This window comes from Pseudophryne corroboree, chromosome 3 (genome assembly GCF_028390025.1).
Source record: "Pseudophryne corroboree isolate aPseCor3 chromosome 3, aPseCor3.hap2, whole genome shotgun sequence".
Taxonomy (NCBI): domain Eukaryota; kingdom Metazoa; phylum Chordata; class Amphibia; order Anura; family Myobatrachidae; genus Pseudophryne; species Pseudophryne corroboree.
The window spans coordinates 732,649,688-732,667,901 of NC_086446.1; the positions used below are offsets into that span (position 1 = coordinate 732,649,688).

At 45.8% G+C, this 18,214-nt stretch overlaps 1 protein-coding gene across 1 annotated transcript in view; it reads right to left on the reverse strand.

The window, feature by feature from the left end:
- PTPRE (protein tyrosine phosphatase receptor type E) overlaps nt 1–18,214 on the reverse strand; it is a 297,445-nt gene that overhangs the window by 102,411 nt on the left and 176,820 nt on the right. Inside the window, exons 5-6 of the mRNA XM_063962220.1 lie at nt 6,938–7,074; nt 1,962–2,052 (exon numbers count right to left, since the gene is read on the reverse strand). Of these exons, the coding sequence (XP_063818290.1) occupies nt 1,962–2,052; nt 6,938–7,074 (228 nt within the window). The remainder of the gene's footprint in view (nt 1–1,961; nt 2,053–6,937; nt 7,075–18,214) is intronic.

Sequence of the window (18,214 nt, forward strand, 5' to 3'; positions counted from 1 at the left end):
CATTAAATGAAAGTCTTCTTACAGCATTCAGAGCACTCCCTCCATGATAATTATATCTCCCTATTTAGAATTAACACCTACACAAACCACATTCCCATAAATGTGTAATAATCAACTAGCTGATTTCTTAACCCGTGGAAGGTTATTCCGTGTATACTGCAAGGCAGACTGACTAGCGAATAAGAGTCTGTTCTCCTAGCACTAAGGGTAACACACACACAGCAACCAATGTGCACAAACAGGGCCTGACTGAGTCTCAGGCAGAGTGACTGTAGCTGCGGGCAGCCGCGGAAACCTGGCTCACTACTTATGCTAATGCCAGTATCCGTTCATCTAATGCGGGCTTCACGCCGGCCGCTGCCATCATTAGTATAAGCACCCAGCCCAACGATAGGAGCAAGAGATCTGTGAGATACAGGCTTCCCTGCCCCGTATACATGACTCAGAATCACACAGAGCTTTTGATATATGCCCCCACACTCCCACAAGTCAGGTTGGTAACGTGTGATTGCATTGTCACTGTCTGGTTCTCACCCATAAACGCCCTATTTCACAAACAGATGGGTCCAGATAAGTTGCGTCCGACTCAGAATAAGACGGACAAACACCATCCTTGCCTACCCTACCAGAACAGCTGGGAGGCTCCTGAAAATGGGGTGGAGATCCTGGCCACCCGGTAGAGTGTGCAAGTCTCCCCGACGCAGCCGGCATTTGCCGCCAGTGGAAGTGGGCGGTGCAGATGGAAGATGATGCAATTCACGATGAATCGTGTCATCACAGCCACAGAAATCTCGCCATTGTCTAGCGGGGGGCATGACCCCAATGCAACGAACACACAACCACGCCACCCACTTAATTTGCAATGCCCCTTGCACTGTGTCACGCCCGCCCCCGAGCCACCTCCTGTTGTGCTGTCTGTCTGCGCCGATTTGCTCTGTGCATGCGCTGTATGCAAATGTCATTTGCATCTGGAGCAGACAGATGCGGGCGTCTCAGCCCCTTAGTGTGGGCGTCTCAGCCCCTTAGTGCGTTGCATAGGTTGTCCTTGCTTCATATTTCTTAATATTAGGTAATAACAGACAATACACAATGTTTTACCTTGCCAGGTTTTTGGATTTGGCTCAGAGTCAGATTAACAGAGGGACCAAGAAATCTGGTAAGTGTAATGTGCCATAAAATGTCTTGGAAGAATGCTGCAGATTAGATGTATTTTATCATGTGGTATTCCACTAAGCACTGAGGCCCATTCCGAGAACATCCTATTAACCACCACTCGCTGTTCCCTGTTGTCCACCCAATTACTCACCCAAGTACAAATAGTGTTTCCTACACCAAGCTCTCTTAATTTGAAAATGTGTCTCTTATGTGGGACTGTGTCAAAGGCCTTAGCAGAGTCCAAAAATACCACATCCACTGCTTTACCCTGATCAATATTATCGCTCACTTTCTCGTAGAGGCTAATTAAGTTAGTTTGACATGACCTGTCCCTCACAAAACCATGCTGATTCCTAGTAATAACCTTGGAGGTATCCAAGTACTCTAGTATGCTATCCATATCTCAACCCATAATGACTCCACATTGTCTCCAGTCCCCTTGTAAATGACCTCCTTTAGATACGGTTTTAAGAATGGCTTGACATGAAGACAAACACCCCCTCCCTTTTTATTAGTCCTATCTCTAGTGAAGAGAGTGTACCCCTCCAAGTTTGCTGCCCAGTCGTGAGAATCGACCCACCATGTCTCTGTAATGCCTATGATATCATATTGATCATTAAGTGCAATCGTTTCTAATTCCCCCATTTTACTTGTTAAGCTTCTTGTGCAAAAAAAAACAACAATATAAAAAAACCTGTATGTGCAAAAAATACACCCATTTAATAAACATTGCAAATAATTTACTCAAAAGTAATAAAAACACCATCTAGAGGAAATTATTATTATTTAAGTTGAAGTCAACTTACAGGGAAGAATGTTAGGATATCTGTTCTTTTCTTTGTTTTCTTCTTTATTGGCTATTTCAAGTGATCCTTGCAAATTGCCCGGTTGTAATGACTGTTGAAGAAAATAAATAAATCTTTATATTGTTACAGTTCTATGATTGCATCCAAGCATGGAGCTATATTACATCACATCCATCCTATCGCCATCACTACCCTTATCTGACACTTTCACAGAAGGCCATATACGGATTAGCAACACACAGCAAATTTTACAGCAAACTGCTTGTTTTAACATTGCCAGCCTCTGCCATCGTGCCCAGTCTTACTGGCACAAATGATCTTTTTGCACAATGTTTGACTGTTATATTTAAATGTGCAGGCGAATAATCCGTCTGTGGCATTGGGAGCCGGAAGCTTTACCTCCGCACCCTCTGTAGTGTTAACTGGCTTTATTTATAAATATCTTTAATGCATTAATGGATCGATTCCTTTAGTCTTTGTAAAATGTTAATTTCATTAGTGAGGGTTCTTAAAGAGAGGAGTCTTAAAGCGGTTGACCACTCTCTGAAAATCCCTTTTTAAACAGATTTTGTTTTTCTTTAAATAGCAAGTTAAGAACCTTTTAAGCAGGCATTGGATAGTAATGTTCCTTGGCTAACCTCTTTCCAATCATTAACTCTTTTCAAATATCTCTCTGGAGGGACAACAAGTATGGCTGTCAGACAGAGTCATACAGCTCTCAGCGTATTATGTGATGTCAGGGGGCAGAAGTATAGGGATGATATCACAGTACAGATAGAGCTCAGGGGGTGCTCTAAAACTTCTCTGTTCACTAGATCATGTGCAATGCGACTGTGGTTGCTATGACTTGACGCAGAATTATAAATCATAAGTGTCCAAAAAAAAAAACAACCAAGGAGAAACTGTAAAATATCAAGATGTTTGGGACACTTAGACTCACAATCACTAGACATCTGTTGTATTGAGTGGTCCGAAATCCTACACAGATCTGTGGACAAGGCAACATCTGATTGGAAGGGCGTATTGTTCCTTTTTATCTATATGGACTATTATATGTACTATGGCACTAAAGTGAACATCTAATTTCCATAGGATTTTTCTAATTTTTTTAAGAGTGGCGTGAGAAACTCATAATAATGATAATTTTCAATATATAACAAGGAACAAAATAAATACATTTGAAATCTATGTGCGTCACAACAAGTACATTGCAGGAGAATTATAAAGATGGCACACAAAATGTAAAGCTTTAGCAGACGGTGACAAGTTTCAGATGAATAAAACAGACTTGAGTAACTACTTCATCATTGTTTTGTTTTGTTTTTTTGTTACTACATACTATTTTGGAACAGAATTGGGACGACAACTAATAAGCTACAGTATCTTACAGACTGAAAATAATTAAAAGAATTGAACCAATTTTAAAACTCAAGTTATGCTGGTAACACAATAGGCTTATTGATCTAACGGTGACCAAAAACAATCAAAATAATTCTATAAAATATAAATATGACGAGTTTTTAAAGAAAGGACTGTGGCCTCACTACTTTCCTGCTCATATACAACTTGCCAGGCTACCGAAACTAATGTGTTGCTTGGTTGCAACAATGTTGCTGCAGTCTGTGAAATATTTATCCATAGTGCTGCAAAGATGATGATCTTCAAACATTGGGGGTAATTCCAAGTTGATCGCAGCAGGATTTTTTTTAGCAGTTGGGCAAAACCATGTGCACTGCAGGGGAGGCAGATATAACATGTGCAGAAAGAGTTAGATTTGGGTGGGTTATTTTGTTTCTGTGCAGGGTAAATACTGGCTGCTTTATTTTTACACTGCAAATTAGATTGCAGATTGAACACACCCCACCCAAATCTAACTCTCTCTGCACATGTTAAATCTGCCTCCCCTGCAGTGCACATGGGCCCTCATTCCGAGTCGTTCGCTCGGTATTTTTCATCGCATCGCAGTGAAATTCCGCTTAGTGCGCATGCGCAATATTCGCACTGCGACTGCGCCAAGTATCTTTGCTATGAAGAAAGTATTTTTACTCACGGCTTTTTCATCGCTCCGGCGATCGTAATGTGATTGACAGGAAATGGGTGTTACTGGGCGGAAACACGGCGTTTTATGGGCGTGTGGCTGAAAACGCTAACGTTTCCGGAAAAAACGCAGGAGTGGCCGGAGAAACGGGGGAGTGGTTGGGCGAACGCTGGGTGTGTTTGTGACGTCAAACCAGGAAAGACAAGCACTGAACTGATCGCACAGGCAGAGTAAGTCTGGAGCTAGTCTAAAACTGCTAAGTAGTTTGTGATCGCAATATTGCGAATACTTCGGTCGCAATTTTAAGATGCTAAGATACACTCCCAGTAGGCGGCGGCTTAGCGTGTGTAACTCTGCTAAATTCGCCTTGCGACCGATCAACTCGGAATGAGGGCCATGGTTTTGCCCAACTGCTAAAAAAAATCCTGCTGCGATCAACTTGGAATTACCCCCAATGTTACTAGCAAAGGTCATTACCCGAAGGAAATATTTACATTTCAAAGAGAAAGTTAAAAGTTATAAAGTACTTAGACATTAGAATATTTTGAAAGTAATTTTTATTTCGTCCACAGTAATAATGGGATACGGTCATTAGGTCGACCACACTTAGGTCGACAGCCATTAGGTCGACCACTATTGGTAGACAGCCATTAGGTCGACATGAACAAGGTCAACATGAATTTTTCACATTTAAAAAAAAAAATGTTGAACTTTTTCATACTTTCCGATTCACGTGGACTACGATTGGAGATAGTAACTTGTGCTAAGCGCAGCGGTATCGGAGCGAGGCACCTTGCCCGAAGCATGGTGAGCGAAGCGAGCCACGTGAGGGGACACGGTGCACTAACTGGGGTTCCCCGTCACTTAATGAAGAAAACTACACCAAAAAAAGTTTAAAAAAAACTCACGTTGACCTTTTGCTGCTACATAAGGGAGACTGTGATTCTCTAAAGGTCCCTACACACTGGGCATTTTCCGCCGAGGTGCCCGATAGCCGACCCGGCGGCAGGGGAAGGGGGGGTGAGGGGGGTTAGTAAAGTTTCTTCACTCCCCCGTCACCCAGCCCCATAGCCCTGCATGCTAATATGGACGAGATTGTCCATACTGACATGCATGTATAAGTGACCCGACACCAACGATGAACGACTGCGGGGCCGCACATCTTTCATGGTTGGTGCCTACACACTGAAAGATATGAACGATATCTTGTTCATTAATGAACGAGATTGTTGATATCTTTCAGTGTTATGGCGTAGTGTGTGGGGCCTACAACATACATACCAAACCCAATGTCCCCATTCATCATGTTGACACTGCCGTAATGTTGACATTAAACAGGTCTAACCCTAAATGTCCTGAAAATGGTGACATTATGACGATGTCAACTTTTCTGGTGTCAGCATTCTGTCAATGTCAACAATTTACAGATGTCGACATTAATCTCAACATTTTAACCATGTTGACATGACCACTGCTCTCAACATGGTGAATGTGTACCTGGTGATCGGTGATGGGACGATGGATACAGGATCACTGAGAGCTGTTGTTCCTTCCCCACCTACTCTGACACTGTCTGCCCACCCATACGCTAGGTACAGGAGGGTGATGATCAGTATTGTGTGTGTGGGGGTAGCAGAAGGCATGTTGTAGATCAGTGTGGACGTCAGTAGTAGCTAATGTACTAGTAATGTATGCACCAGGTGGTAGTGTAATATAGGTTGCAGCTGTGGCATCAATTACACCGGAGCCGCCGGCAGCTCACATTGCACATAGTTACGCTAGGCTGAGCCTCCATAGACTGCAGGCAAATACAGCCATTAGGTAATGTGTGGAAGCTGCTGGAATAGGGTTCAGTGGCTCCTGTGTAAGTAGGTTCATAACTAGGAGAGTTCAAGCGATGCCGTTGCACAAGGCAGAGCGCCCTTTAGAGCAGCACCGTCGAAGAGCTTCGGCCCCTGCACCTGGATAGCACAATCCCGGAACGGCAATGCTGCCCAGAGCATCCTTTGGACATTCTGGTCAGCTGCTTCAGTCATAACTTTCTGGCACCCCACCCCCTGGGGTGCAGCTTAATGGTGGCATACGCTCAGGGGGTGGGGAGGTGGCAGTGATGGCACAGGGTGTTCCGAAGCCCTGTTGCGGGTCTGCAGCTAAGCATGGGTGTGTTCTCAGGAGAGAGATGACCATGGACAGCACTGCATCATGGAGTGTAGTGACTGGTCTCAGCGTTACAAGGTGGGTGTATGGTAGCTAATTTCCCTTCGTGGAGAGGACCTTTCCCATAAGCCCCTGGGTCCATGTCACTAACTATTTGGAATAGTAACCTGTGGCGAGCGAAGCGTAGCGAGACACCGAGCCCGAAGCGTGGCGAGCGAAGCGTGGCGAGCGAAGCGAGCCCACAAGGGTACAATAGTGCATAGAAGAAAAAATATTAACCTCAAACGAACGGAGAAAACATTTAGGTGCTGTAAGGGCGGAAGTTCTCTCCTGCCCTCTCGTTATGTCACTTCCAGGTCCTGATCATGAAGGCAACAGACACAACCGTGGGTGTATATGGGATAATACTGCGGCGGGGCAGATGTGCTGTCTGACTGAAAACAGATCATCCAATTGTAAAGCGAAATGGAATCTGCTGGCGCTATATAAAGAAACAATAATAATAATAATAATAATAATGAAGCCAATTAGAGCAGGGAGCTACGCTATACACTGTCGGATTGGCTCCAGCACATTCTGTATACACCCAGCGGTGCCACACCTGCAACATTTCACAAACAGTAATAAAGATGTTTCTGAGGTCTTATGGTTAGAGAACAATCCTATCCTGTTATCAGTTTGGGAGTATCACTCTTTTTTTTTTTTGTTTCTGCTTCCTTATCTACAAAGAGGCAGACAATCTGTGTTGGCACGCATCCCGCACAGGCTGCTGCAGACTCACATTGTACTCTTCCCGGAAGAGTTTTCCATCATCAGCTGAGCGGAGTCTGACCTCCTCTTCTAGATGCTCCACTGGTATAGGGAAGTATTTCTTGATAACAGTGGGTGAGCTGCGGAGTAACATCACTCTTTGCTGTTCTGTGGGTGGAGAGAAAAAAAAGATTTACAAACATAAAAAGCAACAACAAATATTACAGAGCAATACATTTTATATAAAGAAGTTGTAAAGGTGTTTGTAGTAGCTTTGTTTCCTCTGACAACGTAATCTCCCTGCACCCCTAAAATAGGATCCTCACATCCCTATTCCCTATGGTGTCGGAGGACCCTGCTCGTTCTACTATCCAACTCTATCTGTGGCTTCTGTCTTGCCTTCTTTTCACTCCTGACAGGACACTGACCCTGCCACAAGGTACGATGTTTAAATATAAGCCTACAAAAGGACAGTTCACTGCATCCCACAAAAATCAGCAAACCAATCTCCTGAAATATTCTGTGCTGCTGTGAACACTAATGTTCTTACTGGATAGAGGAGGTTCCGTCATCACCAGGTTAAACTCTTTAAACACGGAGAAGCAGGTGATGAAAAACACTGATCTTTATGACTATTTCCTTTGCTTTTCAATGAGGTCTTTGTCTCTAAGGGGTCTAATTGTCATTTAATATTTGCAGGATATTCCCTGAAAACAGCAGTTTTCGGAAGGTGGACAAAAAATTTAAGGATCCCCCACATATGTTACGGAGGTATTGCAGCAAACATCCCTGATAACTATCCCTCCATTTTCGACTGCAAATACAGATCCCATTGTTTTTACGAGGACAGCGGTGCTGCTGGATTTACCAAGCTTGGCCCCCGATAGACAGTGCCATCTTCAGATAGCATTAACCTATAGCCTATGGGGGGGGCTATTATTTTGCAAATTCTTCTGTAGAGGGAAACTCCTGATCCTTCTTTATTGACCACTGGTGACGCATGTACAGTGTGCACTGAATACCAGAAACAGGAAGCAGTGTGATAGCGTAAAGCTGATCGCACTGCTTCCAGCTCTTTGCCAGGACGAGCTGTTATAACAATGTGGATTGTTATAAATATTATTTAAGCTTTTCTGGTATGACACAAAACTATCCAACAAACACAGTATAAATCTGTGTCACACTCAAGGGCAATGCAAGTAGACAACTCTGCCAAGATGATATACAGGCCCTAGGCCCAAAAAGCAAGTGGAAGAAGCATGAATGATAAGCTACCACCACTTTAAAGGACACATGCACTTTTTGTACACGTCATTTTCACAATGCAGTGCCCTCTCCATATTTCCTGTCTAGCAATGCAGTGATGGGTGATGTGTGTGTGTGTGTGTGTGTGTGTGTGTGTGTGTGTGTGTGTGTGTGTGTGTGTGTGTGTGTGTGTGTGTGTGTGTGGTGGGGGTAGAGACAAGTAGAAGAAGCAGACACTATAGAGAGGCAGGGCTGCCATCAGGGGGGGCTGCCGGGACTCAAGTTCTGAGCCCTGACAGAGAGGGGAGCCTGCCCTGGCAAGATGGATGAGGCTATCTATGCGGTGTGACTATTTCTCCTCTGGAGGGGTCCTGACTATTTTGTCAGTCCCGGGCCCCACAATTCCTGATGGCAGCCTTGTAGTGAGATCACACTACTACACAGGTACAGGAGCAGCACAAAATGCATTCTGAAGCACATGCCATTTAATGTGGAAATTACTCTGAGATGCTTGAGCTTAAGAAGGTACCAAGGATAATGGCATTTCACTAATCATAGCCTGAGAACACTAAATAGGGCTCTCCTATACCTAAATCCACAACAGAGATCAGAAACACAAATTTACAGACCTGACCTATAAACTGTGAGTTTCGTCTGTACTCGGGAGTTGTGTGTTTTGGTACTGTGCCAAATTGCTGAGTGTTTCCATGTTAAAAGAATTTGCTACAGGTTTCTTCTTTAAAAAAATAAAAAATAAGGGGAATCTTGCTTAAATTCCTAGTAAAATTCCTTTAAAAAGAGACAAAGCAAGTGCTGACATGGTCTGTAGAATGCATTTCACACAAGCATTCTGTAGTGAATCATTTCATAAGAGGTGTAATAATATTAGGGTCAATGATTCTATGTATAAGAAAAGCAATGAGCTTTATTGCAGTATATGAATAGGAGCATACATATTCCCTAACCCTAAACTTGAGAAGCATTTCCAATGGATTATATAATATGTTCTCTTAAGTAAATAATGTATTAGGTGGTAGTAGAGCTTTAAATGACAAATAAAAAAGTTTTGCTATGTCTTTATATGATGTACAGTGAATATATGTGTTTGTGCAGGACAGTTCCTTAGTGCTTTTATAAACAGAAGCAAATCATTATTGACACTACATTCAGTCTAACCTTTCATTATAATTAACTACTATTATACCGCACATATACATATGAAACATTCGTTGCCTGTTCTTTACACTTGAAGACTTTTTGGGCAGATGGTTGCGACTTTGCAGCAATTCATATTTACCGTAATGAGGTTTTTAGTTTTTTTTCTCCTCAAGTTATGAGACAGATTGTTCAAGTTGTTGCTATTTTGCTCTAGATAACATAAAAATATCTTTTAACTTTAACACTTTTTCTTTACCAGATTGTCACATAGAGAAAACAGGAGACAACAGTGGAAAGTGTAAGAATGTCCTATAATGTGTTCTTATATTATAATCAGTAATAGGAGAGGAACATCATTTCAATGCACCAAGCTTCTCAAGGGCTGTACTGCAAATGTGCCAGCCGAAATAGGACCCGGAAGTTAGGTAACACAGAATTGTGAGAGGGGACTCGTAGAGAACAGGGGAAGTTGTATGTTCAGTCCCAAAATCTAAAATGGTATTAATATAAAGAGCAAAGCACTTCTGTTTTTATTGCTGTATTATAATTTTTATTTTTTATTATTATTATTATTACTACTACTACTAAAGCCGCCTCTTAGTAAATTTAGTCCCAGGAGTGGGTAAAAATAACAGTACATCCAGTGATCACAGTTGTTCTGCAGTAATAAAAATTAAAACAACATACACTTTACAGGGGTGGGGCTGACATGATATGTAGAGAATCCCGTTAAACTTATGGAAAGGGTTCTTTACAGTAAGAGAAGTAAAGATTTGGTTTCCCTACCAGAGAAGTTAGGAAACAGGAGGCACTGTATAGAGTGAAGTAATGCTGGCTACTTTGTGCAGGAATGTTGAACTATGATGGAAGTAAATTCTTGATTTGGTTTAAAGTATCTGAGGAAACTGTTTATTTTATTTTGCATTAACTGCAAGGAGAATGCTGGCTTGCAAGTAGGGAATAGATTAATGTAATTGATTTTTTTTAATGCAAACTAATAAAGATTTAATTATGTAACCATGTATGACGGGAAAGGTCTGCTTCTTCCAATCCCTGCTTCCCAGACACTCAAACAGGTCTCCAGCACTAAATAATACCCCTTTCACACCGCAGCTTATACCCGGTATTTTGCCGTTTTAACTGGCTTCCTAAACGGGTCAAGCTGCGATGTGAAAGGGTCCCCTTCAATTTACCGTTTTCAAAATACCGGTATTTTGAAACGGTAAAAAAGCAGGGTCCTACCCGTTTCAGTCCCATTTCACTGTGCAGTGTGAAAGGGTCTGAAACGGTATTTGCAAGCCCCAGAAGATGATAGGCTGTCTCCATGTGTGATGTCACCAGCCACAACAAGGAAACAGCTTGGAAAACACAGGAGACACATGAGAGAGTGGCTTTATAAACGTTTAAATGTGAAAAACACGGAAAATTGGCGTGGGGTCCCCCCTCCAAAGCATAACCAGCCTCGGGCTCTTCGAGCTGGTCCTGGTTCTAAAAATGCGGGGGAAAAATTGACAGGGGATCCCCCGTATTTTTAAAACCAGCACCGGGCTCTGCGCCTGGTGCTGGTGCAAAAAATACGGGGGACAAAACGAGTAGGGGTCCCCCGTATTTTTCACACCAGCATCGGGCTCCACTAGCTGGACAGATAATGCCACAGCCGGGGGTCACTTTTATGCCGTGCCCTGCGGCCGTGGCATTAAATATCCAACTAGTCACCCCTGGCCGGGGTACCCTGGGGGAGTGGGGACCCCTTCAATCAAGGGGTCCCCCCCCCCCAGCCACCCAAGGGCCAGGGGTGAAGCCCGAGGCTGTCCCCCCCCATCCAATGGGCTGCGGATGGGGGGGCTGATAGCCTTTGTTGTAAATGAAAAGATATTGTTTTTTCCAGTAGTACTACAAGTCCCAGCAAGCCTCCCCCGCAAGCTGGTACTTGGAGAACCACAAGTACCAGCATGCGGGAGAAAAACTGGCCCGCTGGTACCTGTAGTTCTAATGGAAAAAAAATACCCAAATAAAAACAGGACACAGACACCGTCGACAGTAAAACTTTATTACACACTGCCGACACACACATACTTACCTATGTTCACACGCCAACATCGGTCCTCTTCTCCATGTAGAATCCAGGGGTACCTGAAAATAAAAGTTCAATATACTCACCTCAGCCATGGTCCAGAGATAAATCCACGGACTTGGCAAAAAAAGAAAACGAACACCCGGACCTGCGGACCGAAAGGGGTCCCATGCTAACATATGAGACCCCTCTCCCCGAATGCCGGGACATCACGTGACTCCTGTCACTGAAGTCCCTTCAGCCAATCAGGAAGTGCTACTTCCGTGGAGCTCACCTGATTGGCTGTGCACTGGCTGAGCTGTCAGACAGCGCATCGCAAAGCCGCTCCATTACTTTCAATGGTGGGAAGTTTGCGGCTAGCGGTGGGGTCACCCGCCGGTCAGCGGCTGACCGGCGGGTGACCCCACCGCTAGCCGCAAACTTCCCACCATTGAAAGTAATGGAGCGGCTTTGCGATGCGCTGTCTGACAGCTCAGCCAGTGCACAGCCAATCAGGTGAGCTCCACGGAAGTAGCACTTCCTGATTGGCTGAAGGGACTTCAGTGACAGGAGTCACGTGATGTCCCGGCATTCGGGGAGAGGGGTCTCATATGTTAGCATGGGACCCCTTTCGGTCCGCAGGTCCGGGTGTTCGTTTTCTTTTTTTGCCAAGTCCGTGGATTTATCTCTGGACCATGGCTGAGGTGAGTATATTGAACTTTTATTTTCAGGTACCCCTGGATTCTACATGGAGAAGAGGACCGATGTCGGCGTGTGAACATAGGTAAGTATGTGTGTGTCGGCAGTGTGTAATAAAGTTTTACTGTCGACGGTGTCTGTGTCCTGTTTTTATTTGGGTATTTTTTTTCCATTAGAACTACAGGTACCAGCGGGCCAGTTTTTCTCCCGCATGCTGGTACTTGTGGTTCTCCAAGTACCAGCTTGCGGGGGAGGCTTGCTGGGACTTGTAGTACTACTGGAAAAAACAATATCTTTTCATTTACAACAAAGGCTATCAGCCCCCCCATCCGCAGCCCATTGGATGGGGGGGGACAGCCTCGGGCTTCACCCCTGGCCCTTGGGTGGCTAGGGGGGGGGGGACCCCTTCATTGAAGGGGTCCCCACTCCCCCAGGGTACCCCGGCCAGGGGTGACTAGTTGGATATTTAATGCCACGGCCGCAGGGCACGGCATAAAAGTGACCCCCGGCTGTGGCATTATCTGTCCAGCTAGTGGAGCCCGATGCTGGTGTGAAAAATACGGGGGACCCCTACTCGTTTTGTCCCCCGTATTTTTTGCTCCAGCACCAGGCGCAGAGCCCGGTGCTGGTTATAAAAATACGGGGGATCCCCTGTCAATTTTTCCCCCGCATTTTTAGAACCAGGACCAGCTCGAAGAGCCCGAGGCTGGTTATGCTTTGGAGGGGGGACCCCACGCCATTTTTTTCCGTGTTTTTAACCATTCCATCTTTAAAAAAAAAAAATAATTTTAAAAAATAATAAGATTTTACTTACCGATAAATCTATTTCTCGGAGTCCGTAGTGGATGCTGGGGTTCCTGAAAGGACCATGGGGAATAGCGGCTCCGCAGGAGACAGGGCACAAAAAGTAAAGCTTTTCCAGATCAGGTGGTGTGCACTGGCTCCTCCCCCTATGACCCTCCTCCAGACTCCAGTTAGGTACTGTGCCCGGACGAGCGTACACAATAAGGGAGGATTTTGAATCCCGGGTAAGACTCATACCAGCCACACCAATCACACCGTACAACTTGTGATCTAAACCCAGTTAACAGTATGATAACAGCGGAGCCTCTGAAAGATGGCTTCCTTCAACAATAACCCGAATTAGTTAACAATAACTATGTACAATTATTGCAGATAATCCGCACTTGGGATGGGCGCCCAGCATCCACTACGGACTCCGAGAAATAGATTTATCGGTAAGTAAAATCTTATTTTCTCTATCGTCCTAGTGGATGCTGGGGTTCCTGAAAGGACCATGGGGATTATACCAAAGCTCCCAAACGGGCGGGAGAGTGCGGATGACTCTGCAGCACCGAATGAGAGAACTCCAGGTCCTCCTTAGCCAGAGTATCAAATTTGTAAAATTTTACAAACGTGTTCTCCCCTGACCACGTAGCTGCTCGGCAAAGTTGTAATGCCGAGACCCCTCGGGCAGCCGCCCAAGATGAGCCCACCTTCCTTGTGGAGTGGGCCTTTACAGATTTAGGCTGTGGCAGGCCTGCCACAGAATGTGCAAGTTGGATTGTGCTACAGATCCAACGAGCAATCGTCTGCTTAGACGCAGGAGCACCCATCTTGTTGGGTGCATACAATATAAACAACGAGTCAGATTTTCTGACTCCAGCTGTCCTTGCAATATATATTTTTAATGCTCTGACAACGTCCAGTAACTTGGAGTCCTCCAAGTCACTTGTAGCCGCAGGCACTACAATAGGCTGGTTCAGATGAAATGCTGACACCACCTTAGGGAGAAAATGCGGACGAGTCCGCAGTTCTGCCCTGTCCGAATGGAAAATCAGATATGGGCTTTTGTAAGATAAAGCTGCCAGTTCTGACACTCTCCTGGCCGAAGCCAGGGCTAGAAGCATGGTCACTTTCCATGTGAGATATTTCAAATCCACCTTCTTTAGTGGTTCCAACCAATGAGATTTTAGAAAGTCCAAAACCACATTGAGATCCCACGGTGCCACTGGAGGCACCACAGGAGGCTGTATATGTAGCACTCCCTTAACAAAGGTCTGGACTTCAGGGACTGAAGCCAATTCTTTTTGAAAGAAAATCGACAGGGCCGAAATTTGAACCTTAATAGATCCCAATTTGAGACCCATAGACAATCCTGATTGCAGGAAATGTAGGAATCGACCCAGTTGAAATTCCTCCGTCGGAGCACTCCGATCTTCGCACCACGCAACATATTTTCGCCAAATTCGGTGATAATGTTGCACGGTTACTTCCTTCCTTGCTTTAATCAAAGTAGGAATGACTTCTTCCGGCATGCCTTTTTCCTTTAGGATCCGGCGTTCAACCGCCATGCCGTCAAACGCAGCCGCGGTAAGTCTTGAAACAGACAGGGACCCTGCTGAAGCAAGTCCCTCCTTAGAGGTAGAGGCCACGGATCTTCCGTGATCATCTCTTGAAGTTCCGGGTACCAAGTCCTTCTTGGCCAATCCGGAACCACTAGTATCGTCCTTACGCCTCTTTGCCGTATAATTCTCAATACTTTTGGTATGAGAGGCAGAGGAGGAAACACATACACCGACTGGTACACCCAAGGCGTTACCAGCGCGTCCACAGCTATTGCCTGCGGATCTCTTGACCTGGCGCAATACCTGTCCAGTTTTTTGTTGAGGCGAGACGCCATCATGTCCACCATTGGTCTTTCCCAACGGGATACCAGCAAGTGGAAGACTTCTGGATGAAGTCCCCACTCTCCCGGGTGAAGATCGTGTCTGCTGAGGAAGTCTGCTTCCCAGTTGTCCACTCCCGGGATGAACACTGCTGACAGTGCTATCACATGATTCTCTGCCCAGCGAAGAATCCTTGCAGCTTCTGCCATTGCACTCCTGCTTCTTGTGCCGCCCTGTCTGTTCACATGGGCGACTGCCGTGATGTTGTCCGACTGGATCAACACCGGTTTTCCCTGAAGCAGAGGTTCTGCCTGGCTTAGAGCATTGTATATTGCTCTTAGTTCCAGAATGTTTATGTGAAGAGACGTTTCCAGGCTCGTCTATACTCCCTGGAAGTTTCTTCCTTGTGTGACTGCTCCCCAGCCTCTCAGGCTGGCGTCCGTGGTCACCAGGATCCAATCCTGTATGCCGAATCTGCGGCCCTCCAATAGATGAGCACTCTGCAACCACCACAGAAGAGACACCCTTGTCCTTGGAGACAGGGTTATCCGCAGGTGCATCTGAAGATGCGACCCTGCCATTTTTCCCAGGACTCTTGTGCATTGATGTACAGACACCTTTCCTGGTTTTAGGAGGTTCCTGACAAGCTCGGATAACTCCTTGGCTTTTTCCTCCGGGAGAAAAACCTTTTTCTGAACCGTGTCCAGAATCATCCCTAGGAACAGCAGACGAGTTGTCGGCATTAACTGGGATTTTGGAATATTCAGAATCCACCCGTGCTGTTTTAGCACTTCTTGAGACAGTGCTAATCCCATCTCTAGCTGTTCTCTGGACCTTGCCCTTATTAGGAGATCGTCCAAGTATGGGATAATTAATATGCCTTTTCTTCGAAGAAGAATCATCATCTCGGCCATTACCTTTGTAAAGACCCGAGGTGCCGTGGACAATCCGAACGGCAGGGTCTGAAACTGATAGTGACAGTTTTGTACAACGAACCTGAGGTACCCCTGGTGTGAGGGGTAAATTGGAACGTGGAGATACGCATCCTTGATGTCCAAGGATACCATAAAGTCCCCCTCTTCCAGGTTCGCTATCACTGCTCTGAGTGACTCCATCTTGAACTTGAACTTCTTTATGTACAGGTTCAAGGACTTCAGATTTAGAATAGGCCTTACCGAGCCATCCGGCTTCGGTACCACAAAAAGAGTGGAATAATACCCCTTCCCTTGTTGTAGAAGAGGTACCTTGACTATCACCTGCTGAGAGTACAGCTTGTGAATGGCTTCCAAAACCGTCTCCCTTTCGGAGGGGGACGTTGGTAAAGCAGACTTCAGGAAACGGCGAGGTGGATCTGTCTCTAATTCCAACCTGTACCCCTGAGATATTATCTGCAGGATCCAGGGATCTACCTGCGAGTGAGCCCACTGCGCGCTGTAATTTTTGAGACGACCACCCACCGTCCCCGAGTCCGCTTGAGAAGCCCCAGCGTCATGCTGAGGCTTTTGTAGAAGCCGGGGAAGGCTTCTGTTCCTGGGAAGGAGCTGCCTGTTGCTGTCTCTTCCCTCGACCTCTGCCTCGTGGCAGATATGAATAGCCCTTTGCTCTCTTATTTTTAAAGGAACGAAAGGGCTGCGGTTGAAAAGTCGGTGCCTTTTTCTGTTGGGGAGTGACTTGAGGTAGAAAGGTGGATTTCCCGGCTGTAGCCGTGGCCACCAAATCTGATAGACCGACTCCAAATAACTCCTCCCCTTTATACGGCAAAACTTCCATATGTCGTTTTGAATCCGCATCGCCTGTCCACTGTCGCGTCCATAAAGCTCTTCTGGCCGAAATGGACATAGCACTTACCCGTGATGCCAGTGTGCAGATATCCCTCATGCATCCTTTATTTGTTCTAACGACAGTAAAATATTGTCCCTGTCCAGGGTATCAATATTTTCAATCAGGGACTCTGACCAAACTACCCCAGCACTGCACATCCAGGCAGTCGCTATAGCTGGTCGTAGTATAACACCTGCATGTGTGTATATACTTTTTTGGACATTTTCCATCCTCCTATCTGATGGATCTTTAAGTGCGGCCGTCTCAGGAGAGGGTAACGCCACTTGTTTAGATAAGCGTGTTAGCGCCTTGTCCACCCTAGGAGGTGTTTCCCAGCGCTCCCTAACCTCTGGCGGGAAAGGGTAGAATGCCAATAATTTCTTTGAAATTATCAGCTTTTTATCAGGGGCAACCCACGCTTCATTACACACGTCATTTAATTCTTCTGATTCAGGAAAAACTATAGGTAGTTTTTTCACACCCCACATAATACCCTGTTTAGTGGTACCTGTAGTATCAGCTAAATGTAACGCCTCCTTCATTGCCAAAATCATATAACGTGTGGCCCTACTGGAAAATACGGTTGATTCGTCACCGTCACCACTGGAGTCAGTGCCTGTGTCTGGGTCTGTGTCGACCGACTGAGGCAAAGGGCGTTTCACAGCCCCTGACGGTGTTTGAGTCGCCTGGACAGGCACTAATTGATTGTCCGGCCGTCTCATGTCGTCAAACGACTGCTTTAGCGTGTTGACACTATCCCGTAGTTCCATAAATAAAGGCATCCATTCTGGTGTCGACTCCCTAGGGGGTGACATCCTCATATTTGGCAATTGCTCCGCCTCCACACCAATATCGTCCTCATACATGTCGACACACACGTACCGACACACAGCAGACACACAGGGAATGCTCCTAACGAAGACAGGACCCACTAGCCCTTTGGGGAGACAGAGGGAGAGTTTGCCAGCACACACCAAAAGCGCTATATATAACAGGGATAGCCTTATAATAAGTGCTCCCTTATAGCTGCTTTATATATATCAAAATATCGCCATAAATTTGCCCCCCCTCTCTGTTTTACCCTGTTTCTGTAGTGCAGTGCAGGGGAGAGACCTGGGAGCCGTCCTGACCAGCGGAGCTGTGAGAGGAAATGGCGCCGTGTGCTGAGGAGATAGGCCCCGCCCCTTTTCCGGCGGGCTCGTCTCCCGCTATTTAGTGAATCCAGGCAGGGGTTAAATATCTCCATATAGCCTCTGGGGGCTATATGTGAGGTATTTTTAGCCTTTATATAGGTTACATTTGCCTCCCAGGGCGCCCCCCCCCAGCGCCCTGCACCCTCAGTGACTGCGTGTGAAGTGTGCTGAGAGGAAAATGGCGCACAGCTGCAGTGCTGTGCGCTACCTTTAGAAGACTGCAGGAGTCTTCAGCCGCCGATTCTGGACCTCTTCTGACTTCAGCATCTGCAAGGGGGCCGGCGGCGCGGCTCCGGTGACCATCCAGGCTGTACCTGTGATCGTCCCTCTGGAGCTGATGTCCAGTAGCCAAGAAGCCAATCCATCCTGCACGCAGGTGAGTTCACTTCTTCTCCCCTCAGTCCCTCGTTGCAGTGATCCTGTTGCCAGCAGGACTCACTGTAAAATAAAAAACCTAAGCTAAACTTTTT